Source organism: Emydura macquarii, unplaced genomic scaffold (assembly GCF_026122565.2).
Source record: "Emydura macquarii macquarii isolate MOO-44397 ecotype Brisbane River unplaced genomic scaffold, CSIRO-AGI_Emac_v2 contig_2636, whole genome shotgun sequence".
NCBI classification, from domain to species: domain Eukaryota; kingdom Metazoa; phylum Chordata; order Testudines; family Chelidae; genus Emydura; species Emydura macquarii.
The window spans coordinates 44212805-44233958 of NW_027132773.1; the positions used below are offsets into that span (position 1 = coordinate 44212805).

The 21154-nt window shown below is 40.4% G+C and overlaps 1 protein-coding gene and 1 long non-coding RNA gene across 2 annotated transcripts in view; both read right to left on the reverse strand.

The window, feature by feature from the left end:
- Positions 1 to 4615, reverse strand: part of LOC137163725 (uncharacterized) — a 40925-nt gene extending 36310 nt beyond the window's left edge. The window contains exons 1-2 of the long non-coding RNA XR_010922817.1: positions 4459 to 4615; positions 3931 to 4118 (exon numbers count right to left, since the gene is read on the reverse strand). This is a non-coding gene — a long non-coding RNA (uncharacterized lncRNA). The remainder of the gene's footprint in view (positions 1 to 3930; positions 4119 to 4458) is intronic.
- Positions 4616 to 10574: 5959 nt separating this feature from the next.
- SEMA3E (semaphorin 3E) overlaps positions 10575 to 21154 on the reverse strand; it is a 191544-nt gene continuing 180964 nt past the window's right edge. Inside the window, exons 15-17 of the mRNA XM_067564003.1 lie at positions 14289 to 14356; positions 11572 to 11711; positions 10575 to 11027 (exon numbers count right to left, since the gene is read on the reverse strand). Coding sequence (XP_067420104.1) covers positions 10575 to 11027; positions 11572 to 11711; positions 14289 to 14356 — 661 coding nt within the window. The remainder of the gene's footprint in view (positions 11028 to 11571; positions 11712 to 14288; positions 14357 to 21154) is intronic.

Genomic DNA, 21154 nt, shown 5'->3' on the forward strand with positions numbered 1-21154 from the left:
GGTTGTGTGTGTGTGTGTGTGTGTGTGTGTGTTTTCCCCTTAATGTTAGTTTTTAAATACAGTCCCTCCAAATAATTGAATTTATGCTAGAACTGAAGAGAAGCCAGGAATTCTGCAACTGCTAGAAAAAAATCTCATTAGAATAGTAAGACATTTTGGGGTGCTAAAATTCTAAGAGTGGGACATCTAAAAAAACCCAAACAAACAAACAAACAAACAAAAAAACCCTCACAAAACACTTCAGGTGAAATCTTGGTTCTTTTGAAGCCAATGGGAGTTTTGTCATGTACTTTCATGGGACCAGGATTTCATTCTTAGGGTCCAAATTAGAGATTTGTTTCATTGGTATAATTATGAGCTAAAAATTGTTAATATAGATAGAAATTGTAGAAGAATATAAACCTAAAGATAGTAATGCAAATTCCAGAAGGCAGCCACTAGAGGGCATAGAACCTGTTATAAATACTGCATGATGCTGTTCTCTGGGAGTTTATGTGATTGGCACATAACTATTCCATTCAAAAGTACATCCATAGAGACCACCATTATGGGTTGTCACCAGGGATTGAACCGAAGACCTCTAATACTCAAAGCATGAGTCATTAACATTTGAGTTGATAGCTGTAGCAGATTTATAAACTCTAAAGATGAAACTCTAGAAAGTAATATGTAACACACTGAAGAGTGGGTTCTGTATATAATATCTAGTAGGTCTCAAGTAATGGGAGGAGGCGGTTGAGGATAACATCATGGGCATAGAAAACTCAAACAGCTGTTAAATTTACATGCCATAAAATGTGTTGACTAAATGGGCTAATAATCCCAATTCTGGAACAAGAACCAAACACAAACAGAGCAGACCTAATTTTAGATCCCAGTTGTCTATTTATGAAGAACTTTTAGTACTGGAGTGTGTGTTCCATTCCATTGGAGATGGTAAATCTGCAGATAGAGGGATCAGCTGGTCTAGATCAAATGACCAACTATTATTAATTAGTTATTATCAGAACTGATGTAATTGTATTAGCAGTCTAGATTAAAGCTTTTTAATGAACTTTAATTGAATTACTTTGCTTGTTAAACAGCAGGTATTCCAGACTAAGAGTAGCTGTTCCTCTGATGATTTGATCCCTTCAAGGGAGTGTTATTCTTGGGCAAAGCCACCAAGTGTTAGATGCCCCAGACACTCTGGTAATTGGAGTGTCAACAGCGCCTGCCCTGGAGGTTTATAGTGTGATAATCAGGGCTACCAGATTCTAAGCAACACTGGCACTGCCCAGGCTTGGGGTGGGGTTAGTTACAGTAATTTTGGTGTTACAGGAATCCATGGTGAAGCTAGCAACCCAGCAGTAGCTCTCCAATTAACCCCCATGAAAGGGCAAACAAAGCTGTATAATTCATGATTAAGCTTTCACTGATTAACTGTGGTACAGCTCCTCAGGGGCATTATTGCCTTTATTAACCTGTGTGAAATAATTTGTTTCTAGTTCCATTGATAAAAGCTTAGCACCATAATTCAAAGTCACCAAGTGACATGTTATACCTCGTTTGTTCCCCCCACCTCTTTAAAGACAAAAATGCGCAATTCCAATATTAAGTCACTGGGGAAATAAATGATCACACACGACTTCACACAATGTGGAATATCACTTCTGTGCTTCTGCCAATGCATCTTAACTTAGATGTCAAAGAGCACTTAAAATCAAAGAAATGTTGTAGCAGCAGAAGGAAACTCAAGAGGCCATCGAGTCCGTCCCCCTGCTCTGAGGCAGGATTAAGTATACCTCAGCTGTCCTTTTAACATACTACTTCTTACAGAGGGAACAAAGGTACCGAGGTTTGGGGTTAAAATATGTCTTTTGTGGAACAGATGGCTGAAGGACTTGACAATGGTTAGGATACCCACCCTTTTTCTCCAGACCACCGGTTCAAACCCAGCCCAGGTCAGATGAGACCTATAAGCAGACATGCCAATTGCCATCTATTTAGTAACCTATGTGTAATACGTTTAGTGCTTTCAGTAGACAGATGTCCACAGGCTAAAGATCAGAAGCACCTACTAGGATCCTTGTTTTCAGCCTGAGAGAGAGATGTTGTGTCTGGCATGCGGAAACATAAGGAGATGAGGCTGTATACGTACTCTGTGTACTGCTTCATAGAGTACACAGGAAACAATAACCTTCCTTGTAACATTAAGAGGTTCAGTATGGGCCAAATCCTGCCCCAGCTTTGACAGCCCCCCCAAGGTCCCCTCATACTGGTATGGTTCTTATGCACAACGGCCTGTGGGTCAAAATGTGGCAGGGCCCCTCTGTATAGTGTAGAATTCAGCTCTGTGATAGCTCCATCCAACATGCATGCTCATAGGCAGGGCCTGGAAAATCCTCTGTTGCATGGATCCTTCCCACTACAGAAGGTTGTAACAACCCTCATCCTGGGCATCACCAGTTACTCTAAATGCTGACAGTTACAGGTAGCTAGACCTTCACCTCTTATTCTAAGAACATGAGCACCACAAGGATTTGTTTCTGTTTTTACAGCATTCAGGTGAGATGTCAGAAAACAGCACAAACTGCAAACAGCTCAGAGAACAGCCTCCCATTCCTCACAGTGCTATAATCCAGACCTGTGCCTGTTAGTGTGTGTCCTCAGCACATTCATTCATGTAGGCAGACAGCCAACTCTCAGCTTGAAAGCATCAGGAGTTTGTGTCTCCAGTGAAAACAGAGACATCGGGCCTGACACGGCTCCTTTGGAAAGCCACGATGAAACTCTTGTTGATTTTAAATTGAGCAGGTCCTGGTTCACTTGCTACATTTTTCCTGATGAGGTGAAAGTCCCTCATGCATCAAAAGAAAACCCCCTGCACTACATACTTCACTGCCAGACAAGAAGTCTTTCACTAATCAGACCTGAAGCCTATTTACTCTCTGTGTAACCTGAACAGACTTCATTGCCCTGATTATAGGAGAACTCAGTTCTAGTTAGCACACAAAGTAGCTATTGTCTATGGGTATAGCACAGGGACGAGTACACTCAGACACACTTTTTGTGCTGGAAAAATGAGGCAGTTGTTATGGGGGGAGCACGTGGGGAGAGGAGTCAGAGTGACTGTCCTCTGGGATCCCAAAACATTTCCTATTTAAACTACCCACCCCTTGAAAGGCCTTCACCTTTCTTTTAGTGAGGGAGGGAGAGGCATTTCCCCACTGCAGTCTGACTCCATTCATCCAAAGGCAGCCATACAAGAGCAAGCTAGGGATTAGGTGCTTCCTCTGCAGTCTTTGGCAGCCCAGGAGCCTTTGACTCCACATCCTGTATGCAAACTCAACTTGCACTAGGCTAATACAGAAATTTCTTTCAGGCCTTGTGGAAATGTACTAATAACGGCCTCTGTGGCAATACATGGTGTAGGCTTCTCTGAAATTCAGAGATCCCCTGGTGTATAAGCCATCTGCTGGCCAAGTGGTGAAATCTGCTCCACTTGATTTCCCTCTCTCTATGCAGCAAGCTCTCCAAGTGAAATAGACCAAATAAAGAAATCCACTAATGAATGTTCTCTCTCTCGCTGCAACAGTGAGACACATGAATTATAGGACACTATTATAAATTGCACTTTGCAGCCAGTTAGTGTGCTACAGTTAGTTCAGGGGGGGTTATGTTGGTTTGCTTTTTAGATCTAGCAAGAAAATGCAACTCCATGATCTTTTTCTGATTTAAAAAAAAAAAAAAAGAAGAAGAAAGGAAAAAATTCCCTGGATAATTGTGAAGTTACAGTTTAGCTTTCTGGAATAGGCTGATATTTTCAATGATGCTGTACACAAATCAGCACCTAACTCCTTTAGACTCCATGAAAATCACCACCATAATTTTTGTATTAAAAATCCACCTCTGCCAAAGTCAAGAGTGAGCCCAATGGGAGTAGCTTACCTTTTGGCTGCTGCATCTGTTTCACAAGAGATGATCTTCCAGATCCACGCCTATCATGTAGAACGCTACGGCCCTCTCCTTCTAACAAGCAAAATTGGCTCTCTCTTTAAGAAATGACTGGCCACAGGACATTCCCATACTCTTTAGCTTTGTAGTACTTCTGACATCTCAGGACTTGGATTCATAGCCTGAACCGCAGAGGTTAGTAGAGCAGTAGCCATGGAGGTTGTGGAAATAATGTGGATGCACCAAAAAAATGAAGTGAAAGTTATGATCTAATGACTGTTTGGGTGACCTTCAATCATTGTGCTATTAGCACTTACACACCACAGTGTGCCTCTGTTTGGGCCCTGTCCCCTGTGTGCCTATGTCAGGGCATCCCCTGGGCTCTGGGTCAGACCCCTGCACTCCAGCTCTGCAATGTGCTGGTGTTTCAGCACATCAGTCCAGCCTTATGAAGCTCAGCACTCTTGCTGAGCCCCAGATAGTCTGCCCCATCAAAAGGTTTTCAATAAACAAACAAATCACCCCAGAGATGTAGTCAATCTTTCTTCCCTCTGAGCTTCTGTACAGCTATGGGCGCAAATAGGCTCACTTGCTAGTGTAAAGCTACAGTCCCATCACAAGCAGATCTGCAGCAGGTCCTCAGGTAGCAAACAACTGAGTTCTTGCCTTTAGCCAACCCATTCTCTTGGAGCTCAGGACAGCTCACCTCACTAGTCTGCCAGCAACTGAGGTGGGTTTCTCCATTTTAAGCTCCTCTCTCCAATTCTGACATCTCTCATTGGTGCAGAGAGGCAGGGTCGTTTGAGCCCACATTCGCTAGTTAACCCTGTTTTGCCCAGAGTGGGGTTGGTATACCCCATCCCAGGCACTCCATAAATACATGCATGGGCTTCATTAGATGATTAAATTCTAGTGCTAATTAATGCACATTTGGAAGAGGTGATTATCTGGGGTTTGTAAGATTCCTAAACCCTTTCCAAATTTATTACAGTCAGTTTCTACATTTAAGGTGGATTTGAGCTCTCATTGTTAAAGGGGAAGGAGGAGGGAGCTTTTAGTTCTTTCAGGTGTGAAGAAAACCTTCAAGAATATGAATTAGAGGAGTGTTTTCTTTCTCAATCCAGAGCCAGAAACATTAACTCTGAGATAGCCCATTTTGTTGGATGCATTGTTTTTTTTTACCAGTTCTCAAAACTGATGGGAGATCTCAGGAAAGATGTGTTTGTAATGTATACATCAAAGAAAAGAAATGAAATATAGCACTGAGCAAAGATAGCCCTTTTTTCAGCTGCAGCATTTCAAAGATGTGCAACAACACAGCCAATGGTAGGTGGCCAGGGTCTCCATGTCAAGCAGCCTGCCTTTGTAGTGAAAGGAACATTTTGTTTTGCCATACCTCGCTGAACACTGTAAAGAGGATTGTTTGCCTAAATAGCTTATGAATTATGGCCTCACTCCCTAAAGCTGCTCCAAACAGGCAGACCTTTGTTACTACGCAAAGCCCCGTTGAATTCAGTGGGGCTCCCTGTAGGCAAAGGGGAGCTCTGAATGGACCTGCTTGAAATACTAGTGCCTACTGGGGCCGTAAAGCACCAGGCTTTCAGGTCCCAATCCTGCAGCTGGGGTCATGTTGGCTGACCCCTGTACCCACAGACAGCCCCACTGACTTCAGGGACTTATGAGCACAAGGAAACAGAGGAAACCTGTACATCTTTGCTAACAGACAATCTTAGCTATAGTATTATAGCTGAGGGGCAATAATGTCTTTGAAGGCCACAGTGGTCTGTGTGGATGCAAGGGCTTGTGTGTGTGATTCTAGCTGCAGGGTTGGGGCCTGAGTGACTATGAAACGCTGATTATTTTAAATAATCAGAGCTAGTAGTATTTTCACGTTGTGTACCAGGATCCTGCTCGCTGTTCCAGTTTTGCAAGAGCACAGTATTATTCAGGCAAAGTATTTTAGTCAAAGACAAAAATAGGTCATTCTTAGTTGATAAAATAGGAACCACTTAAAAAACAAGACTTGTCAGTCCTGGCTTCATCTGCACCAACTTCTCTTGGTAAATGAACAGGAATCCTCCCTCTGGCACTTTAAAATCTCAAAGAAAACAGCAGTTTGGAAAACTGAAATGGATTCACAGGCTGAGGGGAATAACAAACATCCTGCTAGGTCACAAATGTAAAAAAGCTCACTTACAGTACCTCTTATCTGGACAGTGCAGCTTTCAAGAGTATGTGTAACGTCTGGACTTAGAGACATGAGATGGCATAAATAACTCCAACTTCATTGCTTCTAGGTAGAATGAGGATATTAATGGACTTTTTTTCCGCAAAGGAAACAGGTTCACTACTTTTCAAGGACAGAGAATTGATTTTTTTTTCTCCAAAATAAGAATACTAATAATACAAACGCAGCTCCACCAGCATAATAACTATGCTGGAAGGTAATCTGTGTATCATTTCAAAATGTGGTTATTGACTCATCCATTCAGCCAAATGAAGGTGAGCACATTTGTGTGCATGTGTTGTTTCTTTCAGAAATTTGGGCTACATAAAAAAGACATTTCTTTGCAACAGAAAAGTTAAGCAGAATCTCAAGACCTATGTTGAGGTCTACAAGAGAGACGTCTCATAACAAAAAGTTTTGCAGCAATAATATTTTTTATTATTTGTATTAGAATAGTGCCTAGGAGCCCTAACTAAGATCAGGGTATCATCGTGCTAGGGGATGTACACACACATAGTGGGAGACAGTTCCTGACCCGAAGAAATTACAATCTAAGTGCCTCTTGCAACAAATTGCAGGACCAGGGTCTGAAATGAAAAGATGGACAACAAACAGTAGGGGGAACCCAGAAACAGAGGTGTGAAGAGACCTGTCACAGTAGGTCAGTGTCACAGCCCAGGTCTACTGACTCTCAGTTTAGTTCCTTAGCCAATAATTCATTTTATCTCTCAGTTGCTACAGATTATAATCCTCCAGTCTTTTGTGGTGAAATTCTGCCTTCAGATATGAGTTTGCAATCCACATTAGAAGTTGATGGGAGATAATATGCCCATTGGGTGATCAGTGACAATAAATATTACTCCACATGCTCCAAAGTAAATAACAAGAAGCCATACAGATTAGATCACTCAAATACTGTACTTCATTATATAATTAGGTCACTTCATACACATAAAAATACATCAAATGCATAATGAAAAGAAACACACGCCACCACCCCGTATATACACAAAGAAGTGTTTTAAATAACATTGCCTCAAAAAAAGCACCTCTGTGCAGAAAAATGAATGCCTGACTCAAATACATTATTGTCTCTCTTGCTCTTCTTCCACAGTTGTCATAATAATTTTAAAGGAGATCTTATGTTTAACAAAGTTTTAGGAGTTGTTACGGTCACTATTAAGGAAGAAGGCTTAAAGATCCTCAAACTGGACCTGCACAAGCTAAAAACTTAATATGATTCTCCACATTTAACTAACATTGGGAAAGGAAACTATCAAAAACATATTGTATTGAAACAGATATTCTGGTTTGTGGATCCTCTGATTTCCAGCTATGAACTCAGAGGATTACAAATACAATTTATTGTGTTAGTTTCCTCAGGGTGACAGAGGATCTTTTACTACTGTCACTATGTGGTTCTGCATCTGACATGAGCCTTTAGCACTGAGCTGCTTCACAGCAAATTAATGAAAATGCCAACATCACTCTTAAAGAACTGTGGATTCTATAGCTACCCCAATAGCGGAGCAAACATGTTCTATGATGATTCAATTCAGACCAAGACTTGGGGGAGATGTGGTGTCACTGGACAGCCTGTGTTTAGTTCTTCTGAGAGCTAGGGAGAACTCCAAGGGCTGTCCAAGTCCAGTTGCCTAAATAAAGAATCCTCATTATATTCTTGCAATACAGATCTGTCTCTGCTGTGATAGACACCAAGCCTCTTCCCCAACCCTTCGCCAGTCAATTGCTCTAGAAATTATTTTGCACTTGGAAGATCTGTCCAATAATGCTGGAAGAGGGGAGAATTTGTATTTCCTTGAAGCCTATGGGATCTCTCCTATTAGCATTCTTCATTTCTTTACCCACTACTCTTAAATGTTGAGCAACCTAGTTGGAGGACTTCAGTGGGGTTGCAATAATGTACCACTAAGATGATATGTGTACTCCTGTCAGATTTTGCTTAAATAATTAAGAGGAGGTAAGTAATAGGCAGAGCTTCATATAACTATATATGTTCTCCTCCCCTACCTCACAGAGTTCAATGCTACAATTTTGTGTGAAACTATAGCAATATATATGAGCCAACTGGAATAAAGCCCCTTCAACCCAAAACTGGCACTGGAGAATAAATTCATCTGGTGCTTCCCGCACTGGCTGCTTACACTGTACACAACATCAGCAAGAGGGCGTGGCTACAAGATGTTCCCTCTTCCAAAGAAGCTGTGCATGCTCTTTCCATAATGTCCTCTGTTTCTCCTGGTCAAAGGAGCAGAGAGCTCTGATCTCCTCATTGCTCTGCCATTGGACCAGTGAGCCAACCCCTTTAGTTCTGTGCTGTGCAAACCTTCAGATAAATGTGCAGCCTACTTAAAATAACTAGAAGCTAGAGAGGTTTATCTATCTGTGTGGCCGATATAATATGAAATCCTACAACTGTTTACTGGCAGGTTGCACACACGTATCCCTCTGTGCACCAAGACACTCTCTACTCCCAGCAAATGATGCTTTTGAAGAGATAAGATCCTAGCTGTGCTCACTCTGATGCTAGCTTTAGACTCTGATCCCAGCAACTGCCTTCTCTCAGACACACTGTTTTGTTCATTCCACATACAGAGTGTTTTACAGATAATGGAGTGCACAGCAATGATAATAATAGGATTGCTAGGTTAATAACAAATCTGTATTCCCCAGAATGTTAATCCCAGACTCCGTTTCCTGATTAGATGTTGAAGGTGGAATGAAACTTGGATATGAACCTGTTAACTGTGACATGCTTGAAATATATGTTTAGTTACCTCAAAATTGGGAAACAGACCAATTTTATAGACTAGGTTGTTTATTACCAATGAGGTCATGTTCTGACTGAAGCTTATCTATCTATTTATCTAGTGGTACAGCACAATTGGTTTAGTCATTTAATCATTCACACACTAGAACCCATCTCAGCAGATGGAAAAGGATCCTGCAGAATTTACACTTGGCTAGAGTTTTAAAACTGTGCTATTTGTGATTCATATTTTTATGAACTGTAGCTTTTATTTAAAATTATTTTAGTTCCAATTAATATGTTCATATCAGATTTCTTATGTGACCCTTTGTGCTAAAATATGTTTTATGCTTTTAAGAAAAATATGAAAATTAAACCTAAAATTAAAGCTTTGTGTATTTTAAAGTGATATTCTGAAAATTCTAGGTGGTATGTGATTTCTTGTTCTTTTGATCACCCTTCCCCAGTATTCACAAGTTCAGCAATGTAGCAGTGCTGAGAAGAGATTCCATATCACGTTAATATTTCCCTGGATCAGACCATTTAACTATGCAAATACAGGTTGTTTTCACCTACTAGTCTCTTTTATAAGAACCTACTACACCAAAAGCGTATTACACTGAACATCTTAAAAAATTGCTTATTTTTAAGCTCTATTCCCCAGTACAAGTGATTTCTAACCCTGTGTTTAAAATATTTGAGATTTCAGCGCATGCAGTAAAAAGGCTGGGGAAGTGCATGCTGAAAACAAATAGGCTGCAAATCAGTAGAGTGGGGATAACACTCAAGTATACATTTCTGGAGAAAATGTACACCAATAAAAGGAAATGCACTCTTTAGCCACCAGAGGGCATTCTTATAAATCTTTTATCTACTGAGCCAACTGTCAGTTACTATAACCATGATTTATACTCTCACTAAACTATTACTCCAATGTTTTACAGAAAGTTAGAGTGAAGAACTTCATTCTGTTTTTGTTCTCTGCATGCATTTAACTTACATCAAGTTACAAGGCAATACTATTTAGCTTTGATAGTAGTACACTGTGCTTCATAAATTACTGGTAAAGACAAGCAATGATGGGAAGTAAATAAGATTCCCCTTCAATATCTTAAGAAATAAGAGTACACCACACTAACAAAACTTGTGGCTCTTTAGGATACAGACAAACAGCCACAAGTGAAAGCTAAAATCTTGCAATGTGCTGCTTTTAGAAGCAATAAGAAATTTGTGAAACCAACGGAAATTATACATCACATTTTTCTTCTGCTTGTCAATGCTTAGGTATCTGAGTTTACTTTAATATTCCCTTAATCTGCAAGAATATACAGAATAGGCATGGTCCACATGGAAAATTGACTAAAGCACTCAAGTACAATGATTGTCATGTTCTCCTTAAATGGAAAACTCTGAATGCAATGAGCTATTTAGAAACAGCTAGGTAAGCAGACTTTTTTTTAATTGCCTCTAAACAGTCATCATAAGTATACGCTATAACTTAACAGAACACTTTTCTGTTTTCAGTCCCGTTATTTAATATATATATAAACCTGTGTCAGTTACCAAACCCAAGACTGATTTCTCTCTATTCGTTAGGTCCAAATAAAAATTCTCCCAGAAAGAATGGATGGATTTTGTCCATCAAGAGTCAGCTACATTCCTGGGGAGGCGGTAATGCTCCGGCCTGATGCGTGCCTTCTTCTCCTGCAGGTTGGCGTACTTCCACTTGGACGGGGACATTTTCAGCTTTTTCCTCCTCTTATCCGTGCACCACACCTTTTCGCAATACTCCTCGACCCTCTGGAAGTTGCTGTATCCTATTAGCTGCAGGAATTCCTTGTACCACGGCTTTGATCCTTGAGGAATGCTGCTTTGCACTGGGCATGGCATTTTGTGAGGCATGTCCTCCTCGTAGTCTTTGTTGAACATTTCATCCACGCGCTCTTCCTCCACCACCTCCAGGGTGATTTTTCTGACCGTATGAACAATGCTGTGTTCCACAGTCTGACAAAAGTAGGTCCCTGCATCCATCCTGTGCAGCCTTAAGAATAAGAGGCCGAGGTCCATTTTGACTATTCTGTCGTCTGTCTTCACCTGAGAAATGAGCAATCAATACACTGTATTATCAATTCACTTACAGTGAGTACAAGATCATAGTACTACATTAGAAACATCAGTACAAACATTTTTAAATGTACCGTAAGGACTACAGCGGTGAGTATTGAGAAGACGACACAAATCTAAGCTGCTGTAACATACGTTTTTCAAGCACATACGGCATTACATTTATTGGAGGCGGGTGATAGAAATTAACCATTGGAATAATTAGCAAAGGGATGTGGTAGATTCTTCATTACTTTGAAGTTTTAAAAGATGCACTTCTCAAACCTATGCTCTCATTCAGCCATCAATTATTGGGATTGACGCAGGAATCACTGACTAAAATTCCATGGCATGTTTATGCAGAAAGTCAGCCTAGATAATCATAATGTTACCAACTGCCCTTGAAATGTATGAATCCATAAATTACACCAACTGATACCAACTGTGTTATTGATGGCTCTTTTACCTGTAAGATCCCTTATATAGCAAGCCCTTTTTATAAAAATGGTGTAACTGCAATTACATGAGAAATTACCTCCTCCTTTCTGGCTTCATGAGCTCGCTGTAAAAACCAGATTACTTTAGCTTGTAAAGTTCTGGGGGTACATTCGAGAAGCGTGCTGTTGTACTCTATTCCATATACCAGCAGTTCTTCAGTCTTATCCAGGGCTTCTCCTGTGAAGTCAAGTAAGATCCTTATTTATTTATTTGCCAGTTGTGTAACTAAAATAAATGCTACCCTTTAAGCATGTTTCCTTTGGACTTTTTTAAGGACTCCTGTGATGTTCACCTTTAGAATGGAATTTGACCCATTGCCCTCCAGGTAGTGACTGAAATTTAGGACCTGCTAATGGCCTTATCCTGTGAACTGTGGAACACCCTTTGCTCCCACTCTTTCCAGGAGGAATGGAGGGCATGCCTCACCTCAGGATCGCACAGGATCCAACCCTAAGGTAAAGTATCCTACCAAAGTACTGAATGACAGTTGGTTGTGATTGTGCATGTGTATATAGGGCTTGACCCTGCAAAGTGCTAAGCACTCTGGCCTCCATCCAGCAAAGCACATATACATGTGTTAATTTTAAGTCAATGACGTCCATAAGACTACTTATATGCTTGAAAGTAAACACAAGATAAATTATTTTGCTGGATCAGGATCAGATTTCTTAGCATGTTACAGGATCAAACCCTTAAAACCCTCTAAACTGTTTTGTGCGGTGTGTGCAGAACTTGTACAGCTTACAGTTGAGGTTGGGAATTTTTTGTGAAAGGCTTTTTTTTTTTAAATAAAATTTGCTGATTCATCAAAACCAAACTGTTCATGAAACAAGGTCAGGCTTGATGAATTTTCTGACTCGGAAAAATGTCAAGAAAAAAGATTCCGATTGTCCAAATGTTTCATTTCAACATTTTGAAAACAAAAAATTCTGGTTTTCTGGTTCAAACCAACTTTGCATTTCAAAATACAGACTAACTAGACTGAAAGAAAGTTTTAAAAAGGGGGAAAATATCAAAATTGAAGGAAAATATTCAAAAATGTTCAAAATGAACTACAGGAGAATCTCAGAGTTAGAAACACCAGTGTTATGAACTGACCAGTCAGCTGCACACCTCATTTGGAAGTAGGCAATCAGGCAGCAGCAGAGACAAAAGAAAAAAAAAAACCAAGCAAATACAGCACTGTACTGTGTGAAACATAAACTATTAAAAAAATAAAGGGGAAGTTTAAAAACAAGATTTGACAAGGTAAGGACATTGTTTCTGTGCTTGTTTCATTTAAATTAAGATAGTTAAAGGCAGCATTTTTCTTCTGCATTGTAAAGTTTCAAAGCTATTTTAAGTCAATGTTCAGTTGTAAACTTTTGAAAGAACAACTAGAACATTTTGTTCAGAATGACGAACATTTCAGAGTTATGAACAATCTCCATTCCGGATGTGTTCGTAACTCTGAGGTTCTATTGTATTTCAATTGACCCAAAATGCAAAACAAAACAAAACAAAACCCCCCAAAAAATACCCGATTATTAAGATTGCAAATATTTTCGAGATGTCATTTTTTTTCTCAGTTCAAGAGAGGAAAACATTTAGAACTCTCGAAAATATTGATGGGATGGGAAAACCATTCCCGGCCAAGCTACTGCAGATCTCTACAACACATGCACAAGAAGTACATGTGTATAGTTTTGCAACTCAAATGTTACTAAAAATTTCATTTGAATGTCATTAATCAACAGTCAATTGTAGGTCCCTATATATAGCAAAATACATGGCGGAACAAACAATAGAAGTTGCTATAATGGAACAGACCAGTGGTCTTTCTAGTTCATTTTCTTATAGTACAATAAGAAGAGTGGAGAATATTTTCCTGATACCAGCTCATGACCAGTTTCTAGCCCAGAAGCCCAGGGATTACAAACCATTGATTCTCTCTCTTATTTTAAATTTTATATGCTCTATTGTGAGGTTCCCAGCATAGTTCGCAATCATATTGATGGTCTTCACTGCATGTAGTTTTACAATTAAGTGCACAGTGGGCCATAGACACCTTGTGTTTTTTTCCAGCAGAAATCCACACAGAATATATTATGATATCCTGCTGAAAATGGATGGCCTGAGATGTCCCAGCGCAAATTTAACAAATATTTCATCTTGAAATATTTCCCTTTGAAATTTGACTCCATCCTGCAGAAAAATACAATTTCAGCAAATTTTCTCTGGAGAAATATCTGTCACAGAGAAACCCCTGATCTTCGATTCTTTTTCTTTAGATTTATTGGGCCTGATCTGGCGAGAATCTCAGTGTCTCCTGGCAGCTGCTATCTATCTAAGTTTTTATACCACACACAGTACCAGTGGTTGAAATCAATGGGCTCTGAGGGCACTCAGCACTTTGCAGGATTTGGGCTGTGGTTGAGGAGGACCTTTAAGCATCAATACAAGTCCATCCCTTTTAGGTCGGCACTTAAGCATGTTCCTATGTCTCATTGACTCCAACGAGACTTAAGCACAGTACATGATTAAATGCTGTCTTGAATACGGAAGTTTTCCTGCATTAGGGTTGTGGTCCTTACAGTGTGCTTCTAATCTCACTGGTGTAAATCAGGAGTAATGCCACTAAAATCAAGAGAGTTACATCAGTATAAAAACTGTGTAACTGTGGACAGAATCAGCCCTTGATGTTCCTCCTCTGTAAAATCTGTGCTGTTTGCTCTCGGCGTTCACTAGCATTCTGCTGTTCTGTGTCTGGATTACCAATGAACTGCTGGCCAAAGCATTGCTGAGCCGCATTTCCATGTCGAACGTCTTGTCTGCGGAAACGTCTGGGGGGGGAAAAAAAGGAATTGTTTTAACTAGTGGACTGGTGACCTTTTACATGAAATTTGGATACATTAGAAATTCAGGGAACTAGATCTTGCTGCTGAAACACTGGCCAGAACTATCATTGTGCAGGGTTAAGTTCATACATCGGTATTGTTTTCCTCCACTTAAACTGAAGGTGCTCAGATGCCCGAAGGAGGAGATTTTCTGTAGAAGTCTGATGTGCCTAAGGGAAAGTCTCAAATATATACATTTGACTGAATCCACAGATACTGAAACAGATCCTCTGGACCAATTTTGTGCTAGTTTAGGGGAAAGGAGACCCGAGAGAGCTGTAAGCTTTCTTTGTGTTCACCATTCTGGTCCCTGGCAAAATTTGGAGCAGCGTGAAAGCTGATGTATCTTGTAAACATTCTCTTTCTCTAACTATACCCGAGGGGCTGTGATAAAAACTGTTATAGCAACTCAACAGTAACTGAGCATTTTCATAAGCAGGGAATTCCTAAGTGGTTGAATTTAGTGGCTGCAATGTTGATCTGGACTTTCAAAATGGGAACTGGAGCCACCGTGCTTATATTTTACACACACACACACACACGCACACAACTTTCATAGGAGGAATTTAAAATACACACAACTTATATTGAAGGAATTTAAAACACACACAAACTCTCATCGGAGGAATTTAAAACAATCTTGAAACATTATTTAGCCTCCCAATGCTCCTACATGATTGGTATTTATCATCCCCATTTTACCACAGAGGAAACTGAGGCACAGGAAGTGACTTGTCCTAGCCTATCTGTTGATTCAGTCATAGAACTGAGGCCAGAACCCAGGAATCCTGGTTCCAACCATTAGAACATACTCTCTCAATTTTTGTAAGTGAAGTATTTACAAAACTATGGAAAATAAATGCAAATACGTAATTCTACAATGGATGCCAATAAGAATGATGTTATTATTCTGGACATTTTGTGCTCTGACCATAACAATAAATAAGATTAAAGCTAGTTGCCAAGAAAAGAAAGCACCTATCAGGAAGCTGAGCTTACCACCTTGTCAGATGCCAGTATTTTGAGTCCTAAAATTTACACTTAGAACACAGAATAATTTTCCTGTGTTTGCATAAAGAACAATTATACAAAACTATCAGTCTTGCATTTGCAAGGCTTAACAGCTGATTAAAAGGAACAAACAACATGGCACAACTCCTAGAGCACAATTATTTACATATTAATGTGTACCTACTACATACAATGTATGGTAGAAATAAGCCAAGCCTAATGATTTTGTTCTTATTTGAGTATCAATAATTAACACAACTCTTCCTGCTGATAGGACACAGGGGACCAAATCCTCAGCTGGTGTAAAGCAGCATAGCTGCACTGAAGTCATTAGCGCTCTGCTGATATACACCAGCTGAGGATCTGGCTAATGGAATACAATACTTGTTGAATTTTGAAACTGGGGATGGGGAACTGTTAAGGAGGTTGCTTTATGATGATGGAATCTAGGTAGGAGTTCTCATCCTCTCATCACACATGGAGGACCCCGCTGTTGATAAGTCTCAGAATTTACATCACATTAAGATATACGGGGGCATGTCACACCTCTAAGAACTATTCTTTCAGGCTCTCTGCAGACTCATGGAAGACATCTCACTGCAAATTATTCTGGGTTTACCTTTCCAAGTTTTTTTTCACAATCATAGGGACTAGAAACTTACATTTTTTATTCAATGAAAGTTGGAATTTTGTCATGATCACATGACTTTTTTATCTTGACATGGTGGTTCTTATTTGGATCAGGACCACAGGCAGTAGGGAATATTTTTAAGGAGTTGGGTTCTCCAGTACTAGGTGTGAGTACACAAAGTCTTTTAGACATTGGCCTTGACTGCAAACTCTGTTATCAGTCCCATCAATCTTGCCTCAGGCCTCTTTTTGGGTGAATAGGACATCAGCAGACATGGATTGTGCTCTGGCTCATGATACTCAGTGCATGGGATAGTGAATAATAAAAGTCCTACTCCTGCAGCACTTTCCTCTATTCATTAGCCCCATTCAAGAGGCAAATCCATCTGTTTGGTGGTATTTTGCTATTGTGAGTGACAGCTGTGGTAACTCAGAGCTATGAACAAATATTTATGTTTTCCTTCATCCACCATGTTTTAAAAGGAATAGAAACTGTCTCTCCACAAACATTTGTTTTTTTGGGGAAAAGAAAAGGATGCATTTTGGAAGATTATTTTAAATATGTTGAACTGAGTTCGGAGTTCATATTCCTTTCTGAACGGGTCATTGTCATTCAACTTTCCATGAATAATAAACTATCCATTTAGCAGACAATGCTCTGGATAACATATTGTAAGGAACAATCTTGCACTGGCAGGAGGATAGACTAGATGACCTAGTAGGATGTGTATAATCTGTCATTTCAACAGTTCAGGTTTTCAGTCTGTAGATTTGCTTTTGCAGAATCTTGATTAAAAATGATCCCTCAAGAAAAAAAACTCTTTCTTCCTCTCCTCCCTCATTTTCTCCACACATGCAAGAACTGCCCTAGAGATGCCTGATTCAAAGGCTAAGAAAATAGTTCAGAAAAATATAAATATGTTAAAACAAGAATAATTTGAAGTCGATGAAATAAATCACTAGTTTTAGTTCCTCAGACCATACTGGGTCAGATCAATAGTCCATCTACCCCATTATCTTCTGATGGTGGCCTATGCCAGATGATTCAAAGGGAATGAACAGAACAGGGCAATCATCAAATGATCCATCTCCCATCATGGGTTTTTAAACTAGTCATATCTCCTCTTCAGAGCTTAGGCTTGCCACTATTCTGGATTCAAGCCTAGGGACACTATATACAGAAGTCACATATTGCTTCCTTTAGTTTGCCAGTGTTATTCCCTGGACCTTTTCCCAGATATCCCTCCTTCTCTTCACCCTGACCTCTGGGCTGAAGTTCTCAAATCCTCTTCCTCCTCATTGCACACTCCTCCTTCTTCTTCTGAGTCTCTTCTTGGGCACCTATGACCAGGACCAAGTACTCTCCCTTTCCCCTGTGGTCCCAGCCAAGAACTGACTTACTCAAGCCCCACAGCTCCTTTTATATAAGTCTGCTGCACTCTGATTGGCTGCTTCCCTGAAGCCTTTCTAGGCAGGCCTGGAGGACCTACTTTAATCGCTCCTTTCCTGGAGTAGGGTGTGATAGGCCTATGACACCTCCAGTAGCTGCCTCTCCCCCTATGGGTTCTAGGACTAGCTGCTCCAAGAAGCAGTCATTAATGGTGTCTAGAAACTTTATTTCTGTATCCCGTCCTGAGGTGCCATGTATCCAGTCCATATGGGCATAGTTGAAATCTCCCACTATTACTGAGGGTTTTTTTATTTTATAGCCTCTCTAATCTCCCTCAGCATTTCACAATCACCATCACTATCATGTGGTCGGTAGTATATTCCTATTGCTATATTCTTATTATTCAAGCATGGAATTCATATCCATAGAGTTTCCATGGTACAGTTTGATTCACTTAAGATTTTTACTAAATTGGACTTTATGCTTTCTTTCACATATAATGCCAAACCCCACCAGCACAGCCCATTCTGTCATTCCTATATATTTTGTATCCTTGAGGGTCATCATTGCACCAAGTTTCTGTGATGGCTATTGTATCCATATCTTTATTTAGCACCAGGCACTCATGTTCATCCATCTTAGTATTTAATACCATGTTGACTTATGGGTTAGTACTTAGGTCCTTATCCTATAAATCACTTAAATATTAACTTAACTTTAAACATATACTTAATTCCATTTTAGGACTTCAATAGGACTTAAACACATGCTTAAAGTTAATTGCATCCGTAAGTATTTTCCATAGGCATGGATATACGCATAAAAACAACCATGCACTATAGTATGATGTTGGGCTAGAGTTACCATGTAGTTATCATGGTTGTGGGATTAGAACCCAGAATCTCCTTTATAAACACTGGTGTCTATCAGCTGTCAGAAACAGTAGAAAGATTTATATCACCTCTCCATACCAGTCACTAGATGAAGACAGTCACATACACATTTAACTAATACATTACAGAACCATGTGACTAATTGTCAGAAGTTTAATTATGAAGCCAAATTCAGCCATTTCAAATTCCAACTCAATCTCAAAAAATCCACACTGGAGTTTATATGGAAGATGTCTGGACCCAAAAAATATCTTTGTATTTAAATGAGCTTTTTTCATGGCCACTTTCAAACTTGTAACCAATTTGTGATTTCTTTACCAAAGGTTTCAGCAAAATGTGAATGTACCAAAGTGACATCTTGTGGACACTGCACGTATCTAACCATGAAGAGCAGTGAAGGAGAAGTAGGTTAAAGAGACATGGAGACATACAGGGTGAGAGCCTGAACTCCACTGTGGCCCCTTTGCACCGGGTAAAAGGTCTGGACCAGTATGAAGAGGCCCCAAAAGCCCTGCTTCCTGCTGGGAAGAATCCTCCCAGTGCAGACACTGCAGGAGACAGCCACAAGGCTGCCTCTCAATGACTTCCTTGAAAGCCCTGGCATAACGGGCATTTTAGGAACAGAAGTGGTGTACTGAGAGCTGGATCACAGCATGCAGAGATCTCAGCCAGTGCTGCAGTCCATAGGGCAGCCTGGGTGGCTGCTGTAATTTAGACAGGCCCTTTTGGGACATCTAAATTATTCCAGGGGCCTCTCCAATCCAGTCCCTGGAGCAGCACAAAATTAGGAAGGCACAAAGGTGGTTTAAAGCCACCTTAACCCCTGTTTCCTCCTGGACTTTGAGTTGGTGCAACACAGAACCTCAGGGTAGGGATTGTTTGGCTTCAATCTGGCTTCAGCCGTTGTATTGCTGTAGTAAAATTAATGCATTTCATCAACACCTGAAACTCCCTGCTTCTTTAAGAGTACAGCACAGATGTTGAATGCAATTTCATCTCCTTTTGGCAGCTGTAAAAATTTGGGGATACAAAAACTTTACAACAGTAACTGCAGCGGTGATATAGAGTGCTGCACTGCAGGCATCAGGATTTTGGGAGTCTTGTCTGGTCTTTTGTTTGTCCTGAATTAAATCTCATGTTTAATTAATTATACATTTGCTTAGGAATTAAAATATAGGCTTTCAAAATTAAACAAATTAGTACCAGCTGGCAATGCATAGACTGGGTGAACATATGTGGTGATTCCCCCTCTACATTCTGCATTTATAGTGGAGAGAGAGAGCATGGAGTACAGGGCCTGGTGTAAAACCTGGGGCCTGAACCATAGCCAGCAAAGTCAGGTCATACCGTGAATCAAAATCAGGCCATGTATTAAAGCAGATATTTACAAGTTCACTGTCCTATACATGACCTTGGTGAGGGTACTGCCAGTTTTGATAAAACACCAGCACTACTAAGAAACAACAGATATTGAGTATGTATGTGAACATATGCTAAAAGATTAATACAGCTACATTCTTACCTAACACAAGATAAGAGGGTTTGACAGAAGAAATGAATAGGGATGTTTTGCCCAAGACATCTGAATGCCTTCTATGATGAGATGTCCGGCTCTGTGGATGAGGGGAAAGCAGTGGACGCGATATATTTTGACTTTAGCAGAGCTTTTGATCACTGTCTACCACAGTATTCTTGCCAGCAAGTTAAAGAAATATGGGTTGGATGAATGGACTATAAGGTGGATAGAAAGATGGCTAGATCATCAGCCCAATGGGTAGTGATCAAGGGCTCGATGTTCAGCTGGCAGCCGGTAACAAGCTGAGTGTTGGGGCAACATCTTTATTAATGATCTGGAGATTGGGGTGGATTGCACTCTCAGCAAGTTTGCAGATGACACTAACCTGGGGGGAGTGGTAGATATGCTGGAAGGTAGGGATCGGATACAGAGTGACCTGGATAAATTGGAAGATTGGGCCAAAAGAAATCTGATGAGGTTCAGCAAGGACAAGTGCTGAGTCCTGCACTTAGGTTGGAAGAATCCCATGCACTTCTACAGACTGGGGACTGTCTGGATAAGCAGCAGTTCTGCAGAAAAGGACCTGGGGGTTACCATGGACAAAAAACTGGATATAACTCAACAGTGTGGCCTTGTTGCCAAGAAGGCTAATGGCATATTGGGCTGCATTAGTAGGATCATTGCCAGCAGATCAATGGAGTGATTATTCAATTCTATTTGACACTGGTGAGGGCACATTTGGAGTACTGTGTCCAGTTTTGGACCCCCCCACTACAACAAAGAGGTGAACAAATTGGAGATAGTCGAGTGGAGGACAACAAAAATGATTAGGGGGCTGGAGCACAAGACTTATGAGGAGAGGCTGAAGGAACTAGGCTTGTTTAGTCTGCAGAAGAGAAGAATGAGGGGGGATTTGATAATAGCCTTTAGCTACCTAAAAGGGGGTTCCAGGAGACTGGAGCTAGGCTGTTCTCAGTGGTAGTAGATGACAGAACTAGCAGCAATGGTCTCAAGTTGCAGTGGGGGAGGTCTAGGTTGGATATTAGGAAAAAGGTTTTCATTAGAAGGGTGGTGAAGCACTGGAATGGGTTACGTAGGGAGGTGGTGGAATCTCCATCCTTAGAGGTTTTTAAGGCCGGCTTGACAAAAGCCCTGGCTGGGATGATTTAGTTGGGGTTGATCCTTCTTTGAGCCAGGGATTGGGTTAGATGACCTCCTGAGGTGCCTTCTAATTCTAATCTTCTGTGATTCTATGATTCTAAGGTACAAGGGGAGGCAACAAGCTGATGTCATGAAACACATAA